The sequence below is a fragment of the Euwallacea similis genome, chromosome 13 (genome assembly GCF_039881205.1).
Source record: "Euwallacea similis isolate ESF13 chromosome 13, ESF131.1, whole genome shotgun sequence".
In the NCBI taxonomy this organism is placed as follows: domain Eukaryota; kingdom Metazoa; phylum Arthropoda; class Insecta; order Coleoptera; family Curculionidae; genus Euwallacea; species Euwallacea similis.
Genome location: NC_089621.1, coordinates 2,792,168 through 2,812,315, shown reverse-complemented (window position 1 = coordinate 2,812,315; position 20,148 = coordinate 2,792,168). Strand labels below are relative to the sequence as shown.

General features: G+C 39.3%; 1 protein-coding gene across 6 annotated transcripts in view; it reads left to right on the top strand.

Moving 5' to 3' along the window:
- The window catches only part of pdm3 (pou domain motif 3), a 43,740-nt gene extending 24,182 nt beyond the window's left edge, over positions 1-19,558 (top strand). The window contains exons 3-12 of one of the 6 annotated variants that reach the window (XR_010752440.1): positions 13,892-14,102; positions 14,871-15,053; positions 16,130-16,348; positions 16,584-16,754; positions 16,859-17,344; positions 17,537-17,717; positions 17,853-17,897; positions 18,205-18,479; positions 18,541-18,733; positions 18,807-19,558. Coding sequence is in view for 5 of the 6 variants with exons in the window: in XM_066396076.1 (XP_066252173.1) it covers positions 13,892-14,102; positions 14,871-15,053; positions 16,130-16,348; positions 16,584-16,754; positions 16,859-17,344; positions 17,537-17,717; positions 17,853-17,897; positions 18,205-18,479; positions 18,541-18,665 (1,896 nt within the window). In the remaining variant the exon portion in view is untranslated. Of the gene's footprint in view, positions 1-13,891; positions 14,103-14,870; positions 15,054-16,129; positions 16,349-16,583; positions 16,755-16,858; positions 17,345-17,536; positions 17,718-17,852; positions 17,898-18,204; positions 18,480-18,540 lie in introns of all 6 variants that reach the window. The other 5 variants (XM_066396077.1, XM_066396078.1, XM_066396080.1 and 2 more) reach the window with 5 other exon arrangements.
- Positions 19,559-20,148: the final 590 nt, after the last annotated feature.

The window sequence follows — 20,148 nt, the reverse complement described above, 5'->3', positions numbered from 1 at the left end:
TTTATGAGCCCCCCTCCGTCACAGTTTAAATTACACATAATTCCGCCTCCATTTTCCATATCATTTTCTAATTTGAATTTGAAAAATTTACATGATATGCAAGAATGTAGTTGGGCAAGAGGGGCTTTGAAGTGACTATCACTGATTACGATCCATCACATGGGGTGGATAATTACCCTCGGGGGACTTGACGATGAAAAATCTGCACAAACATTTGGAAAAAGGAATAAAGTAACAAAAGATGATGATGAAGAAAACTGAATGAAAGGCTTCGGCAAAGGCTCATTCAATTGGACTTCTGTAAATCAAAAATTATTTCCATGGGGTTTTCCTTCATGAAGGACACCAGCTTTATGGATAGAATGAGAGAAAAAGGAGCTTCAGAAAATTAATGATATTCTCAGTACCACAAATGGTACGTCCAAGAGATGCATAACTAACGAAGATTTTTTTCTTAGTTACTGAAGAAATGTTCCTTAGCTTCTAGGTTTTTCGAATTGTAGCTGTTTCAAGTAACCTTCCTTGCCGATTTTTAATTTGTTTTCAAGTTTTGAACCAATAAACTCAGATAAATCTTGAGTGCAGGAAATGCTCATGGAGTGCAGACTAGGCCGTAGGTGATAAAGTTTGGAAATCAGGAAAAATTGCACATTTTGAACTTAAATTTCAACGAGCTGAAACAGACGACGAAAAAAGTCTTCAAGAGACAAGAATTTTTCGAAGTTGCAGTAGTGTCCAAGAGGAGGACATACCAAGAGACCCTGGGCGGATGCACGCTAACGAAGGTTTACGACCTCAGATACTATAGCGAATGACCCTGATTCCTGTTTGTCTGGATATTTCAATTCAAATCCAGAAAGGTCTTGGCGGTGAAAATTTTGTGGCTCACTGAAACCCTTGATGAAGGACCTTCGCCAGTCATGCGATACGAAGCACTCCCCTTCTGAAATTTAGGTGTTAACTCCAGTTCTTCGAAAACATAAGATTTTTGTCTTTCTGCATTTTTTTCTTGGCCTGTCCTTCTCCCATATATATCCAGGGCAAATGTGTTTTTCCAGGCCAATAGAAATGCCATTATTTAATGACGACTGGCAGCATAAAATGGCTGACGTGCCGTATATCAAGTTTTTATGGGAGTAATTACGGTATGTCTTGATCCCGAACTGCACTTAATTTTATAAATTTTTAAAATCTATTAGTATACCAATTAAGTCCCGACCAGGAAAAACTGCCCGTGCATATATTGTTTTCCCTATTTTTATCTGCTTTTCATGAATTCTTAATAATATTAAGAGGTCTTTGTTTCTCGTTTATGTACATAATTTTACCTACTATGATGCACATTATGTTAATCTCCGGAAATTATGTGAAAACTCAAGTCGCATGGACTCTTAAGGGTTTATTTCATGTCATTTAGATGGTTGCATTTTTAATAAGGTACAATTAGCCATCGATCTCCGCATGTTCATTTAATGGCATGTCTTGGTGGTTATAATTTCCATGTTAAATTGAAATTAACTTGGAAATATAAATTATGTCCTGACTTTAACTACCTGAGCGACCTGTCGGTGAGCCCCTCTATTATCCCTGGTAGGAAATTCTTTTTAAGCCACTTTATTTGATACTAGTCACTCAAGCTGATCATAACGGGAAACCAATACAATCTAGTAGTAGAAATTTCGATTTCGCGCAATCGTCGCAAAAACCCTCTCTCTGTCTGGGCTTCGTTCCTGGAACTGTAATCTTATTAAATTTACATATTAATCAACGGATTTTAATTATCCCCCCCCGTCCGCCCCCCTTCGGCCCTCCGTCGGAGCACAACGCGTCGCCGTAATTTACATTAATCCAATAATTGCATGGAGGTTTGCTAATTAGAAATTCAAATGAGGCGGCGGAGGGACGAGGGGGAGGGGGCGGCGAGGGGGTTGCTTCACCCTTTCGCTTGAGGAGCGAACTGGCCGAGTCAGTCCGAATCACATCGATTTTCTATTTCAGCGATTTGAATTCCATCCCTGTTTTTGGAGGTTAAGTTCTTGGGGGAGCCCTCACTAACAGCTCTTCTAAGAGATTTCCTTTGGTCAATGGTTCGAGTTGGAAATAATAAATTCCTTTTGGAAAGCAAATACGACATCCAATTACGGTGGTTCGTATTATTCAAATTCCCCGTAAAAATATAATAAAGTATCACCCCCTCTCGCTGCGAGAGGGCATTAGTCATCCACGTCCCACCGCTTCTGTCCGGTATAAATCACCATTATTGGCCGGCGGCCGGTTTTTTTTCGCGACGCCGTCTATTAAAAATGGCCGCTCCGCTATCTGGCCGCTAAGCCTCCCGTTTTGTTTATGCTTATATGGCTTGGTTTCCATTATTTTTCCAGATAGCAGAACGATGGATGCACTGGTGGCTCATTTAAGCACTTTTTTCGAGTTTTATTGGCAAGCCGTCTCCCTGGACGTGTCGTCTGTCCACCTGTGCAGAAATGCGGCCCGGAATTGTCGCTTGCATAAGTTTTATAGGTCTACATTTCGCGTTATTTATTGGCCAAATGGAAAAATTCTGAACTAACTTACCCCCTCGTTAATAACCTTTTGATGTTGAATGCTTTGTATTCTAACTATCAAAAAATATTCAAAAGTTATTCTTTAACATGATTTTATCTATTTCAACGCTAGAATGGATAGAAATATTTGAAAAATACTCGGCCCGCTTGTTACGATAGTAGGCCGCCTTGTACTTTTTGTTAGACCAAAGGCCTACAATAACCTGCTTTAGGCCGTTGTGCGTCAATACAATAAAATATGATTTAAAAAAATTACCACAATTAGTTTAAATTTCCATTATTGCCAAAGAGAGTTAAAATATATCTCTCACGTTACATGTTTTACGTTCCATGCATTTTTGGCGTGCCACCTACCGTTTGACTGTTTTCATTGCTCCCTCATTCATCACTTCTGAAAAGCTGATAAGTTCATTCTACGACCATTTTGTATAGGCCAAATTTTCCTCGTGGAGTCTGGTATTCAGGTTCGGACATCAAATCACTGAGAAAGGCGGACCTTACGTTGAGCCCGAAAAGTTTGTTGGATTTTATTTCTACGAAAGGCAAAATATAATCAAGAGATGAATAAATAATGCACACGAAGGCCAGAACCAAAAAGTTATCAAATAGTGTGCAAATAACTGCTCAGATCAAACTTGGAGAGTAAGGAAAGTTAGTTAAACGACGCCACTGGTTTGTGACGGTTGCACCAGAAACCCCCAAAGGAACATATTCCAATTTGCCCAATGTACATTTGCGGAGGCAACGGTTATAACCGTCATTTTTTTTTAGATATTATATGGCATGACGGCTATGGTCGTCATGAATAAGTTCCTGTGTGGCAGTCAGGACCATCAGCTTTTCCGTACAAATAACGAATAATCATTAGAAAATATCTCGTAATAGTCAGCGAACCGTAAAGTTAGAGCGTTGATTGAAGTCATTTGCTATTTACCAGTAAACATCTGATGAATGGCAGTGGTGTCAATATAGCGACTATAGCCGTCTTCATTAGAATTGATGTAGCATTGTGAAATTCTATGTCTTTGTCGCATTGCTGATCTCGTACTATGAAATCGTTGTATTTTGTTTATGGAGTGATTATGACCAGGTGATATACTCCTTGAGGTTCGACATGCCTCTCGCCAATTGGAAATGATTGCTGTGTCATCGGCATAGCCAACCGCACTATAGCCTTCCGGTAAGTCAGTTTAACCCCTCAGTTTCCAGGCTACTAATGGTTTTCAAGACAGAGGCCCACCACAGGTCATTTGAATGAGGATTGATGATGAGGGATTTGAAGAAAAACTCGTCCATTGTTGTTTCGAGGGGGGAGTTTTTTAATCTAAATTTGAAAGAATTTTATCACTCAACCATATGCATTCACCGCATTCATTTTTGTCGTCCCAATCCCTATTATACAGGCCGGTAAAAATAATCGCAGTCGACGTTACATCTCTTTGTTTTCGCGATATTTGCACCACTGTTGCAGAAGAACGAAAATTAAAACGGTATTCAATTTAAATGTAGGGAATCCGTGCTGAGTTACCTAAAACGCTTCTTCCGTTTGATTAAAGCTAAAGTCAAAATTCAGCCTTCCTAGGAATTAAAAACCTGATATCTATGACATACCGCCTGTGTGGAATTCCCACCCCCTCACAGTCAGTGGCATGACATAAGATTCGCCATAAAATGGTAATTACCGTCGCTTTGAGCGTACGCCTCTGCCAGTTGAATAAGATCCTCAAATACTTCCTCCTTCATTTATCCTCGGGGATGGGTCCGATATTGGACCGAAGGGGGTGCGATCATCCCCAGCCTATTTGTTATGCATTGGCAACCCTGGCCACCGTCCGCAGCCGCATAATATTTCAATATATCGGAATAAGGCGCGGCATCTAAATAAAATTTTTCAAATGGACTCCGGAAAGATGAAATCCCCAATATCTCGTTATATATTGGGTTTATGTTGATTCGGAACGGTCATTTTAATAAAAATTCAGTTTATGAAATGGCTATCGCGTGTCTTATTTATTTATTTGGTTTCCCGAGGGCTTTTATGCCAGGATCTAGCTGAGGTACTTTGTAGTTGTAGCTCGACCGAAAGTGCATGTCTAGTTAGGCAAGATCTATGGAAGGGGATTTTGCCATGGGCGCTTTTTGATTCTCAGCACTTTCAAATATCTTCAGGGATCTAAAAAGTAAATGAAGATAGAAGGACGCGTATAAATCAATCTGACCAATCGCCGAAAGCCTGTAGAGATGGGGCAAAGAAGTTGGGCGAAACGAAATAATAAAAAACCCCGGGAGAAAAAGTTGAAATACATTTCCTCGATATCTCGTATCAGTTTTAATTATGAACCGCTCTGTGCAGTTTGTTTTAAATGAATTCGCAATTGATGTGTGAAACCGTATTTAATTAAAAAACCCTTTGTTTTTAAGTCTAATGAGCACTGGCTGAGGATATCGAACGAGCCGCATGGCCAGTTACAAATGCGAACTCAGTTTTGCGGGAATTGCTAATATTTCGATGAATGAGTCGAACGCTTTCTTCGATTCCGCAGGGCACAAATAAACATTTAATTAAAAAACCTTTTGTTTTTAAGTGTAATGAGCGCTGGCTGAGAATATCCAGCGACTCGCTTGACCAGTTGCAAGTACGAACTCGGTTTGGAAGGAATCGCTGAGATTTCGATAATGGAGTCGAACGCTTTTCGCAAGGCAGGAATGAACGTTCAATTAAAAACACTTTTTTTTTTTAATGCAATGAAAACTGGCTGAGAATATCGAGTCGCATGACCAGTTACAAGTGCGAACTCATTTTCACGGGCATCGCTAATATTTCGACGAACGAGTGGAACCCTTTTTTCGATTCTACAAGGCACAAATAAACAGCATGACAGTGTAAAAGCGGAAAGTGTTTCGCTCCCTTTTAATGGCTCACTTTTCGTCTAATTTAGCTGCGAAATTCTCGATAATATTATTATTACTACTTAAAAGTAAGTTCTGCAATCGGGCGAAGCGTAATGTCTTCTCGCCTCTTAATTTGAGGCATTCATTTTACATAAAGGTTTCTAATTACCAAGAGCAAAGCAGACGTCGTCGCCTGGACTGTCCCACATCGAGTACAGCCATATTCATTTATGATAATTTGGTTGTAGTTGTGCCAGTTCAATTCATCTGACTCTGATTTAAACAATAAAACTCCATAAATAAGGTTTTTCTATTCCAGATCTAGGGACAAAATAAATACTAATTTTTCCTTTGTTTATTCAAGATTGACTGTTTTCACCACATACATTAAAATGTCGTCCACATCAGCGCGTTCATCCTGACAGAAAACCAGAGTTTGTTATCTTTTCATTATTATTTGTTGGTGTTGAATCGAGATAGTTTTTTCTTTATTTCAGATCGATTCAGGAGCACTTATCCACAATCCATGTTTCGTACAATAACTGCAAGAATTCTATCTACATTTTCACTTTGGTTTTTCAAGTTTAATTGCTCTGTATCGGTTTAAATTTAATTTTCCTCTACTTCTGGCGAGTTGTCCTAACAATTACGTGGCAGACTGCAAGAATCACGTTAAGCCTTTTCTATGGTTTAGTATCAGTAGCTCCTCTTCTGTATCAAAATGGTGCTCTTTCACCATCATCAATTCCAAATCCAGCATAAATTTCTTTCACTCAAGTCTTCTTCCGAGCCGAATATTCGAATGCCCCAATTTCAACCAGAGTTTCTTTTTGATCTAAAAATGGCGAAAAAGCACTTATTAGTTCCACTGAAACTCTTCTCTCATATATTACAGTTTCAACCGGAGTTTTCTTTTCAAGCTGTTTCACTTTCAATTTAATCCTCTATCAGTCTTTTTAATTTTTACCCGAGTTTTCGTTCAAGCGGAACATTGCGGGGAAAACATCTGTTTTTTCAATTTCAGTGTTCATTATAAGCTGAAAATTAAGAGGAGAGGAGGTTTCAATTTCAATCTAAGCCATGGGGAAAAGTCTGAATTTGAACCCAAGTTTCTTCGCAAACTGAAAATCGTGAAGGGAGCACTTGTCAATTTCAATCAAGTCCCTTTTCAGTCGTTTTATTTTCAATTCGAGTTTATTTAAGCTGAGCTTTGTGGACGGATAACGTAGCAACTTCAACTCGAGTTTTGTTTCAGTTGTGTAGGTATCGTAGGAGAAAACTTTACAACTTCAAGTCGAGTTTTCGTTTTAAGCTGGAAATTCTGAAGAAAATACCTCTCAAATTCAATCAAAGTAGGTTTTCGGTTATTTTAGTTTCCATCCGAATTTTCTTTCAAGAGAACATTATGGGAAAACACATTTTAGTGTCAAACTGAGTTTCCTTTAGAAACTGAAAATCGTGAGAAGAATGCGTTTCATTCTCAATTGAAGTCTATTTTCAATCTTTCAGTTTCACCTCCAGTTTTCTTTCAAGTTGAGCGTCACATGCAGAAAAGTCTCAGTTTCAACTCGAGTTTTCAGTTTAAGCTGAGTATTGTGGATAGAAAATTTTACATTTTGAGTTTTCGAGTCGCCATCTTTATCAACAACTTAAGCTTAAGCTGAAACCCAAGTAAATTGCCAACGTGTTTCTAAGATGTCATCAAAATCGTCACTTTGTGAGGCAGGTAGTGAGAAGAGTGAAGAAAGGAAAATGAATGTTAAAAGATAAATAAAATGTAATTTAAAATTTCTCATGGTGACATACAGGGGTGAGGCCATCTATCGGGCAATCGATTCGCGGCATCTGTGAAACACAGGATCAAATTATTTCTATGTCACTATGTAGATTATGTAAAAATTATAGAAATAATAATATTTTGCTTACTTCTAAAAAGTATTTCTTAACTATTGCTCACTCGTTTGCTCTTCAAATAACAAAATCTGCAAATGTTGTTGCGTAAACGAGTACTACGCACGTTCTGCAAGTTATTCAAACTAATCACGCTCCCATTGACTGGTATACGACCCCTTGGTATGATTAGTATGTACGAGGTCGTTTTTCTCAGACTTTCTGCCTTGTTTACGACCGCCTCCGCGTCTGCAGATAATAATGGCGGTCCGCTAATTTACCTTAATTACATCCATGGTAGCTACCCGGCCTAATATATTATGCATAACCGGTATCCAGTACCATATGGACAATTTATGGCACTACCTTTTGGAAATATAGATTACATCCTATATATGAGCCCATAAAAAGTACACATACACGGTGTTTCATTGTGAATCGAGAGACCCTACTTAAAGTGTTCGAAGAAACTTATTGAATTAACAAAGGAGAAACGTCAAAATTTGGCAACATCCACAATGGTTTGACAGGAATGTGTGTGACGTAACACTAAGTATGAAGACATGGAAGTTTAACACATTTAACTGATGCGAGGTTGCTAGATGTGCGAGGAATTTTTTTGTGATAACACTATTAGGTCCGTTTAACACTGTTCGATAGACACCATAAAAAAATTACATTAGAGTCGTTTTCCCCGAAAAAAAACCTAACACCGAATAATTAAACAGGCCTGGCAATTTGATTTGCATATTTTCGTCCGCCAAACTCGTTAGTCATTACTCATTAGGACTCGGGCTTTCAGGAGGCGGTTGTAGGGGGGTGTGCTGCCACCGGTCAAACTCATCCCTTTATTTCATGCCGGAATTTAAAATGTATTTTTTCCAATGTTTACCGTTCAAAAATGAATAATTATCGTTACGTTATTGACGATTGTACTACGTCCGTGATTTTTTCCCGTAAAATGTGAATCGGTCCTAAAGCCGCCCCTGGCGCTGTTCACCGATGACCAACTGTCACTGCGGGGCGCGAAATAAAACTGAAAAAAAAGAAAATCGCGAAAAACAAATGATTGGTGGATCGGTGGCAGTCAGCCATGTCCACTCTGGACGAACTCGTCGGCTTTTTCGCCGTCCGCTACGATGGACAATTCTTTGACCGTTTTTTGTTTTTGGTCGATAGTCCGAACGGGGGCGCCGGAGGACCGGGACTAGTGTTCAATTGTTTCGAATTGAGGGGTTTCTTTTTTTTAAAGTCAGCGACGTTGCCAAACTTTTATTTCCTAACTCGACGAAAACACCCAATCCTTCGGTCAATTTACTCTCTTTTTCATTTCTTTACTACGCCGGGCATTTATCTTCGTTTATTAACACCCTTACAGTTCGAAAGGGCCATCCCAGGAATACTAACGAGCGCTGCATCATTTCTCAAATTCGAAAATCTACTTTTCTAATCTTGTTGCAGTCCGACGTGGAATACTAAAACCGGCCAGCTTTGTTTCAAATTAAATATATTAGAGGTGAAGCCGAAACAGTCTTGTTCGAAATAAGTAAAACGGTTTTCGGGGTTTTATTTATCGTTTCCAGACACTGTTGAAACTCAAATTACCGCAAACTGATGATTTATTGTTAGGCAAAGAATATGCATTAGAAATGGATGCAATTATGGTCCTTTCACTCTTCAACTTTTTTCACCTTCAACATTCCTTCCCTTCACCCTTCAACCACACATAAACATTCCTGGATTTTTTGGAAAGGGACACTTTTGGCTATTTTCCCTTCATCTACTCGATGTCGATCTTTTTTAATACGAAGAAGGTAGTCTTGACTGACTTGTTAGAGCTTAGACCAGCAAATCTTGGATTTTCGGTCTTGAGCGGTAGGGAGAAAAACTCTTAAGCTACTAAGCTCTCGGTAATTTTTATTATCTTCATCAGGGTGCTAATCTTTCAACACGTTGAAGGCAGGTCCCCAAAGGGCCACGAAAACATGGTCATATGTCAGGGCTGTTTAAAAAAGAGTAAAATGAAGTTATAACTGTAATCAGGTTTTATATAACTATGACGTATTCATGTTTCCGTTGCCTTTAATAATTTCGATGTTTTTCAGCTCCGTATGCTGGTGTATTCAGAAAACCTAGAGGAAACTTTTGGTAAAAATACTGTACTCTTATGGTGTATGTGCTTCCCAAATTTACTCTAAATATTTTAAAAATTGGAAGAGGTGCAGAGTTCAAAAATGTGACAATTCAAGATAACTCCTCTGTAAAAAAAATCAAAACTGATGATGGTTGGTGAGAATCGAAACATCGGGTTTCAGATATGATATCGCCACGTTGTAAAAAAGAAAAAGTTGCAATAATGAAGTGGCAATCGTTTTGAATTACCTCGCCAAAGCATCCGAGGGAAAAATTAAAACATTTTTCCAAAATTTCAGTATTTTCAAATATCTCCGACAGTCATCAGAATTTCTCAAATTTTAAACCGGCATGTTCTTGAAATCCAAATCGCACAACTTTGCCCCAGTTCAATCGACCTTATATCTTTTACGGCTACTGAGAACCTCATGATTAAGCTCCAGCAACAAACGCTCTGTATAGGAAAATTCTACTTAACATTACTAATATAATCTACAACTGAAATGAGCATTTCTTGTACGAAAAACTTAATCTAAGACGCGCTAATTCCGAGGATGCCACTTTAAAGGTTGAAAGCAAATGACCCCTCCACCACTGCATCAAATACCCTCTAATTCCGCCCTAATTTAGCGCGAGGGAGACGTTTTAATCAATAGCTTACATGTAGAGTTCTATTAGAGGCCGGTGCAGACCACCGCTCTCTATTCTAAGATGACCGTCTCAGACCGAATTTCGCCCCCTCCCGACTTCCAAGGGTCCGGCCCTTTTAGGTCCCTTTCTCTTATTGCAGCCGCCGCTGCCCACGGGTAATGTGGGATACTGCCCAAATATAATCAGGTTCTGTATTGGGGAAAATCTGATTATCGAGTCGTCGTCTTCTTGCTCCGTTTAACCAGTTTAGCCTTGGCAAAGGCCAGTTTTTTACTGGAGATCATTTTTTTAAGTTAAAGAGGGTAATTTAGTCTATATTTCTCTCAGTTGACTTCCTCGTTGGTCCCTTTACTAATTATCTGAAGCCGGGCGATTCCTCTGCGATCGATTGTTCTGTCAGTCCGACCGTCCATCTATCGTTCTCGTCCGTGTATTTAATTAGAACTGAATTAGACGCTATTTGTCCAGTTGTAAATTACAGGCTGTGTTATCCTTGCCAATCATGTATAATTCACAGACGCCTCGAATTCGTGTACTCAAATATTTAGAACTCCACTGACGATCTGTCTGCATGCCAGGAAACCGAATCGTTAGTGCCTAATAAACCAATCAGTTCGTCTAGAAAGATTCGCCAGGAAAATTTGACCGTTACCACTTAATTTTCACGCAAAACACTTATCTTTTTACTCCCCTGCTCCGGAAAAAGAGTCAAATGGCAACCGGCAATTAAGGCGTCCTCGATGCACTGCTTTCCCCTGTTTTGTTTTAGTTTCAAAGGGTCAAGTCAGACGGCCTCAAGTCCGAAATGGCCTTGCCATGTTGTCGGGTGTCATTTTAAATCCGAAATTTGCTAACGGCTCAACACAGCCGAACAATTTTGAGCTTATGGCGATTTAGAAGTGAAATGAGCTACGTGGTAGCAATCTGGCGATTTTTGGTAATTTGCGTATGGGGGCGGCGCTACGAAAGATTTTTAATTATATTGAAGCGGAAAAATAAATAAAATGTCGATTTTGCTTTGGAAAATCACTAGCGTACAGTGGGTTTAACTGTTTTCAGTCATTTGTCTAAATTTAGCTAAGCAGATTTAATCCACAGATTCATAAGTTCTCTTCTTTCGAACTGGGGCCAGCTACGCTTTTGCTTTTTACCAGTAAGACATAGCAAATGAAGGTTTTGGAAATCAGTTGTGGAGCAGTTTTACTGTCAAAACCAATTAATGCGCGGTGCATTTAATCATTTTTCGGTCAACAATCGAGCGCGACAAAGACTTTTTTGCATGTCTTGGGTACAATATTTTTTCTCAAGAACGCGTGTGCTCTAATTTTTCGGTCTTCTGCAAGTTCAATTAAATATTAGCGTGCGCTAAAGTTTTTTGCGGGGCGTGTGCGTGAAAACTTTTTACCTCACGCTAATATGTAAATAACCTAAAATAAGCTTTAAGGCGTCTTTGATGCAGTTTAAAGACTTCTCTCGGATATAAGCTTAATTCGCAAATTCTATGTCCTAAAATTTTGACTACTTAGAACCTAAATCTGACAACCACGCGACATCTTACCCCTTTCCGGCCGCCTTCCCGCTCCTCGACCAGGGTTGGGGAACATTAATATTGCGAAATGAAGCTCATTTGCATTTAAATAAGGTAGCCGGTACGGGCCCGGCTCTAATTACACTAACTACACAAAGAGCTCTCTGCTCGGTCCGGCCGCCCCTCGTTAAGGGGCAGGGGCCACCCTCGGCCCCCCATTATGCGGCGGGACTTGCCTGATTATCATTATAACGGAATAGATTATGTAAAGTTGGTTCGGATTCTCTCAGAGTGGACTGCGAACTCCGTCGTTGTTGTCTGTTTGTTTGTGTCGCCCCTGGATGGGTCGGGGCCAAGCGGGGTCGATGGAGTGTCATAAAGGGCTCGTTACTTGCTTACCAAAGGCATTGTGCGCTAATGCATTCAAATTGCAGGTGTTTTTACTTATCAATCTCAGACTATTTATTTCGTTATTAAAATGCAACGAAACGGTAATAAGAAATGCATTGGCAACAAGAAATCGTTCGGTATCTCATTTTAGCTTGCGCTGGGGCCATTAGCATTAGTTACGAGCGTCTCTTAATGACTTTTGAAAGCCAGTAGCCATAAAGCATCGCCTTTGCGATACCTCATGAATAGGTCTCGCGCCCAGGAATGCGGGTACTTGGGCGTACGCGACGGCACGCCCATCGGCTGCCCAGCAGGATTGATCTCTTCTATCAAGATTGACGCAATACTTTCCGAAACTTGAAATGGGGGCTAATCCGAAGGATATTCTAGGGGGCACAATATGAATAAAGATGAAGAGCGACCCTGTCTTGTGTTATGCAGCGCTTGAGACTTAATTCGATTACGGGCCAGCACATGTCTCGTCCTCCTCATGCCTTATCCAGAAACTGGATTTATGTTCATCTAGGAATTTCGTATCGGTAGTTGCAGGTAATCTATTTTGAGAATCAGTGGCGGTGGGTGGCAATATTTACAGACACTCCCAGAAACAATGGTACAAATCAGCATTTTGGTGCAAGAACGTAAAAAAATAGAGCAATTCCGTCAAACTTGCCCTATACGAAAGTTGCTCGTTCTCACTCTACTGGGTGTCAAAGTATCAACTATAGCAAAGGTGTCAAAGTGCCAAGTATTTTTTTGTTCTATAAACTGGAAATAAATCTTCCAATTTTTGATTTGCAGACTTGAAATTGCACCTGGGAGGTTTTTGGATACGATAAGTTCATTTGCATAACCAACTTAACCTTTTTTATCAGTATTCAGGGGTTTACGGATCTTAAATTCCCAAAATAATTGAACGAGTTGCATTAAGAGAAAAGGACTTCTCGATATAGAAGCAACCCGAAATGGAAATTCCTGCAAACTTTCTTAGAAGTCTCATCAAGGCCCTCAAACTAAGTACAGGAATGTGTATATACTCTAAAATATCTTTTAAAATGCTGTAGGAAAATTTCAAAATTAGTGAGATTCTCTTCTTCAGATCTCCTTACTAAATTTTAGATGTTTCGAACTACCGTAGGCGTTTTTATGGGAGTTTTAAGAGGGAAAAATGCACAAAAAGTAATTTCCAACTTTGTCCAATTGGATTTTTTTGTAGTTAGTGGGAGAAGGTTCAATGTCAGTGACCCCTTAGATCTTTTTAGTAAATCACAAGTTTCATCGATTTGCAGTTTCACGCTAAATAGATAAGGGCGAGTCAATTTATCTGAAACTTATTCGCCTTTGAGATACAGATTATTCGTCTTTGAGATCGTTTCTCCACACCATCATACTTCGTGCACCTTCTCTATAACTGATTAACACTCAATAAGTAGCAAACCACCGTAATATCAATAATTTTAAATCTCCGACATCACATAACTCAATACAAAAGTATCGGAATTCTGGATAAATTTGAAACTCTCCCAAACCCCCGTCCCTGTTGTATAAGTAAATTCCAAAAGCGGGCCTTGCCAGAATAGCATTCACGTGATCTTCCATCACGTTTATCCATCAGCAGTCTTCCTGGATGTAATATGCATAATCCCGTCGAAGCGGTCAGATATTAACGCTGCCCGCTCGGCAAATAATACAAATTCATGCATAATTCAGGTCATCTTCGGGCGCCATCATGGAAACACACTCCTAATGTTCTTATTTTGGCTGTTCGCTCTCTCTCTAGTTGCAAATGGCACTCTGATTATAAATTGAACCGAGCTGATTAAGATTACTAATTTCGTTCCAGGAGAGCGATTGTTCCGAAACGTCCAGTGTAGGTTCGCCGTCACCTGCAACTGATCCGGGGTGCACCGACTTGTCCTTGTGTCCTCAAAGACCTCAGATGCCGCCTCAGGCGAGACATGAGGACGTTCCTCGGCAAGCTGACGGGAAAATGCCTAGTCCCGGACCACCTTTACAGCACAATGCTGTAGGACAGCAACAATTGAATGGAACTAGTAAGTAAAATCCTCATCAAATCATTATGTTGTTTCTACACTAAATAGAATCTTCTGATGCTGCTTCTTCTCAGAGATCTCAAATTGCTCAAGTTCTTCTATTAACTCTTCTGAAATACATTCTGCAATATCTTCAATGTACGCTGCAATTATGTAGTTTCTTTTTCCAGTCCATTCCAAAGCGGGGCTTCTTGGATCTTTCAAAGCTCCTCTTCACTTTGCTTCAGCTTCACATATGTGATTTCTTCCTTTCAAATTCTTTACAGTCTCGTCCAAAATTTTATTGATATTAATAATCTTTACTGAATTTAAGAATATGTAAAAACGGCTCAATTTCACCGAAGTATTTCTGCACTACCATGGTAGAGACTTCGAGTTGCTTCTCTAGGGTTTCTATCAAGTCTCTTTACGCCTTCAGAGCGGACTAAGAATTGAAAGTATCTCGCCGCGTTCCTTCTTGAGCGTTTTTCATCAATTTTTCTTTACGTTTTCTTTCAACAGCTCTTCCTCCGATTCGATTTCAGAGCACTGTTTACCCCTCGAAGCCCCTTCTCCCCCAATTCTAATCTGTCTTCATCACCCTTCTCCAAGGCTTCAAAAAGTTACTTCTTTTTCCCGGGACACTTTAAACAAATTGTTTCGATTAATACTGCTTCAACTACCCCTGCTCTTAAATTTACATGATGATCCCTCAAGCTGCATGTACATGCAGCAATTGCAGAGAACTGGAAGTAATACATTTAAATAAAGAACAATTTGATTTTTTAGTGGCGAGCCTAGCACAACTCCAAAACCTACAAAATTTGGCATCTCTGCACCAAACCCTGCCTCAAGTGGCAACCCTGGCAGCCAGCCTATCCAGCATGGCAAATCTCCACACGGTTCAGGCTACTAGCACCAGCACTAACATGGCCAATGGGCCTTTGAATCTCAGTGTGAACGCCGCTTCAGGTACAGGCTCAAATCTGCTTTGTATTCAAATTTGTTAATTGTATGAGAATTATGACTTCAAGCATCCAGGCTAATGGTAATTAGGTGCGTGCTTTGCCAAACTTCCTTCAAAAAAATTGACCAATCTCCCCATAACAAGTGATTACAAATGGGTTTTTAATTACCAAAGCAATCAGTTAAACTAAAATTATAATTAAAAGAATCATTAGATTCAAAGAAAAACCCGATCCGCACTAATTTTGAGCGGTTATTCAACATTTTAATTGCGTACGCCCGAGCGGTGTTTAATATTCAAATATCGCCTTATTACCTATGAAATTGTATTACATTTTTCCGGTAAGTCACCCGGTTTAATTGCGATTATGGCGCAAAACTTATGAAAATCGCAATTTGCCTGTCGGTAGAATTTTTCGATTTTATGAATAAATTGGGACTTGTGTTTGTACGCGGTGAAATATACAGTGTGTAACGCACGGAAAATAATTGTTTATCCGATTTTGGCTGTGATGGAAAAACTAGTTTCGCCCAATTGAAATTAATCTCTTAAAATTCGGACACGCGAATCGTTCCCGAGATATTGAACCACACATTCGCACGTCCTCAGGCTATATAACTCCGATTGATTTATAAAAATAAACTCATGACGCATTCACGTCTTTAAACCAACAATATTCCTACATATACTTTACATTCTGTAAGTTTTCAGTAATGGGATTTACCGATTATCCTAGTCGCTTAATAATAAACATATTTAATTTAATTATTTGCATTACCTAAGGAGCGGTACTTAATAATCGTTAAGAATATTACTGCATTCCTGGTACTGAAAAAAAACAGGCTTAACTTGAATGTGTGGGCAGGCAAAATTGCTATTTATCATAATAACTCTATGAAGGAAGTGTTTGGTTTTGTTTTGACCGCTGAGAGATACAAACAAATTTTACCGCTCCCACCTGTAGAGCGATCTAAATTCAAGGCCCGATATTGACATTCTCAGATGAAAAATATCTTTGGACCTTCTTTCTCCGTAAACCTCGTAATGATTTGCTGGAATATTAATTATAATGAATTTCCAGCTGCAACCCCCCGGCCGCAGCCCAGCAGCATACCATGCGACCACCCTACGAACAGCATGGCCCCTCTGAGCTCGCAGCCCCCACCGGCTTCTTCATTACACCCCCAGAACCATCTTTTACCATCTCCCCAGCCGGCACCCATGCCTCAGTTCATTTTAGCATCTGGTCAGTTGGTGCAGGGCATCCAAGGGGCGCAGTTGCTGATACCTACCTCACAAGGTAAACTCTAATTAATTCTTATAGTTTATTTCTTTCATTCAATTTCAACAAATTCAAATCATTGAACATGGACCGTATATGGTAATCAAAAACCACCTAGAAATTAACAAAAATCCCAATTTCGCAAGAACTCTTACATATGGTAACTTTTCCGCACAGAGGCCAACAAATATTCATAAAAATTGCCATTCTCACTTCGCCTTCGTGCCTATACTATAATTACGAAATTTTGCAGGTTTGGCCACTCAGACTATCCTCACCATACCAGTAAACCATGTAAATAGCAGCGATCAGATGGTTAACTTGGCTTTAAACAATGGACAAGTAATGCAAACCTCTTTAGCGAACCTCCAGGCAATGGCTCAAAGCAATTTGCTGGCCAACAACCCTCCACCCCCCCCTCAAGGTATTGATTTAATTTTGAAGAATAGTTGAATTGATTCATAGAGGAAATTAGATAAACCAAATCTTCAGATCAAAACCTCTTAGGCCAATTAGATTTTTTTTCAGTTCCTACTGCAAATGGAACCATCAACCCCCAATCCCTCTTAAACTCCGCCTCACTGCAACTGCTGCAATCGCTGCCGCAAATGATCTCTTCGCACACCCCCCCACAACCGAACCCATTGCTCAACTCCCTGGCGCCGCCCTTGCTGAACCAATCAACGCCACTACTGAGCCAGGCTCCGCCCTACGTTAGCCAACCGACAACGATGTTCTCACAAGCACCGCCCCTGTTGAGCCAGACTACGCCCCCGAGTTCGCAAACTCCACCCTCGAGACTGGTTACGGGGAGTGGAAGCTATGGAGAGACGAAGACTCTGCCTAATTATCAGCCTCCAGTGATTTCTAGGAGTGCCCTTTCACCTGGATTGAATGGGGGAGGGAGGAGCAGCGCAGGTGCTTCTGAGAGCAGCAATGTGAAGAGAAGTCCTAGTTCGCTTAGTCCTGGATGCAATGATAGTTCTACTGCGGATTTGCTGATAGATTCTCCAAGTAAGTTTTAGTTATAGAGGCTTGATTGTTATTGTCTTAAATTGCTATTCGTAACGGGGGTTTAATTATTATTAATGCGTCTCGTGTAATCTAATTTATAGATACAACGATTAAGTAAATTGAAGTGGGGCTTCGCCTATTGCCTTTTTTAGGGCATAATGTGACGTTAATTTGTATTATTTCCCTCCCTAGACCAGCCGACTATTAATCAAACAAACAGCAACGTGGTAGACGGAATTAATTTGGATGAAATCAAAGACTTTGCAAAAGCCTTTAAGCTGCGAAGACTGTCTTTAGGGTTGACGCAGACGCAGGTGGGTCAGGCTTTGAGTGTCACTGAAGGACCTGCGTATAGTCAAAGTGCCATTTGTAGGTAAGTTTTGGCTAAAATTGTAGAAGAAATTAGGGTTGTTTGTAAAGAAATTCAAGAGCCCATAGGGTTGGCCATTTCAAAAAATTTTAGTTCGACATAAACCATCCAACACTAAACATTCCTCTTTGTTCCCAGTGCCCTGGCCTCCCAGATGGTTGCAGCTGCCCAACAGCAAGCAATGTACGTCTGTATTTTTCTTTTTCTTACTAAAAAAAATCAAAATCTCCGAGACTGTGACAATATGAATACATATAATATAATAAAGCTTCTCCTCGGATATTTTCTTTTTCTTTTAAATGATATAGAATGTAAGTGGTCTCCCTCCTTATAGAGTAGTTTTGTATTGGCGCCAGGGCACTGGCATATACTTCCTTTTGGTTAAAAGCCTCAATTGTTGATATTTATAAAATAAACACACATTATGCTAGTGTCCTGTGCCAATCACTTTGTGCTATGCAGGATAAACTCTAAGCTCCATATTGTTTAGGTTTGAAAAACTGGACATTACCCCCAAAAGCGCCCAGAAAATCAAACCAGTACTGGAACGATGGATGAAAGAAGCTGAAGACAGGTATTTTGTTCCCAATAACACTTTTATATTATTTTATAAAATTAGTTTGTCAAGGTACAAAAGCGGCCAAAACCATCTAACAGATTTTATCGGGATAGAACCTTCGAAAAAAAGAAAAAGGAGGACGTCTTTCACCCCTCAAGCCCTTGAACTACTTAACGCTCATTTTGAGAGAAACACCCATCCTTCAGGTAAAATAAAGAATTAATAAAACCGAAGATAATGATTTAATGAGTTCTTGCATCATTTTAGGTACTGAAATCACAGGCCTGGCTCACCAATTAGGTTATGAAAGAGAAGTGATCAGAATATGGTTCTGCAACAAGAGACAGGCGCTAAAAAACACAGTCAGAATGATGTCGAAGGGGATGGTCTAGGGGTTCATATCAAAAATAGTTCTGTAAGGCGATCTGTGATTCTCTGGATATTTTACTTGTAATGGCGTGTAAGTTCGTGAAGCTTCCGAGATGATGTTTGTATACGATTAGGCGTAATTCTTTTTAAAATATTCATTTTAGGATGGACATATCTCTTATGGATGTACTTTGAATAGAAACTTAAGAAGGTAATTTATTTCCCTTATTTCTAATATGTAAGTCAAAATCTGAAAAATTCAAAAATATTTTTGTACTAAATTTTCGGAAATTTTCGGGCGTTGTAAAAATGTAAAATTGCATACTGTTTCGATCTCAGCACCTTTTGTTACTCAGTTTTAGTCGAGAATGTACATTTCTGTAAAATATGTAATGGTGATTTAAAAAAAAGCGAAACTTTAAGAATACTCCAGCGAGAGCTCTCTTAAAAGAAACCAAAGTTCCTACGTATAGTTTATGTAAATAACTACGTGTATAAAGTGTATTTAATATGAAGGACAAACACATTAACAGAAAAATATTAACCACTAAAACTAATAAATAAAACCAGAATATCTCTCCACCGATTGTAATCAGTCAAAATTTTGCAAAAACATCAACGACAATCACAATGATTTCCCAGTTAAACTTGCATCATACTACCACGTAAGAAGGTATCCGCGAATGTACTAAGTTGAAAGAAAAATCCGTGTCAAAAAATAAATCACACACTGTATAATGTTATGTAAATAGTATAGATAGGAAATATAAATTATTGATGCTATTTTAGAAAACAAATCGTGTAATGTAACATACTAAATTAATACTAATTCTTTAATGTGAAAGGAAAGTGCTGTAATTGTTCGTAATAAGGTAGTCGTACCTCGTATCTTCAAAAATAAAAAACATTGAAGTAAGGTGATGTTTCAATTTAAACGTTATAAAAATGTATCATGTTACAAAAAACCTCAAACCAACCAGCAAGCTGTTATTTTTTCGCTGAAAGTACTAAAAATGGTAAATTTGGCAACGTAGTGGTTTGCTTTTATTTTAAAATAATGCGGTTTATAAATAAACAAGAGAATTGTTGCTGGGTTAGACATGCGCGGCCAAGACCTACCTGGGACCTGCGCGGTGTATGTTCCCCAGTCGGACCTGCGTGGCCTGGGGTTCCGCGGTTGGTGGGTGGTACAGAAAATTTTCGAGAATTAAAAAAGGAAACTTCCTCACTATAGCTACAGTAGGTCACGTTCTTTGTTATAAAAAAACATATAACGGATACCGAAATCGCTTCGACTAGTTGTATGCAAACGAAGTATGACTCATACCAATCTCCCTCATAATATACAGTTATAAAATCGTATCTTAGATTTCCTCGTATTTAGTTACTTATTTCATATCACTTACTTCAAATTATTAATGCTCTTACCACATTTAACTAGACCACATTGGTTATTTTAATGCACTGTGAAACTTCCCATAAATAAACTACTGAAATTTCGAAATA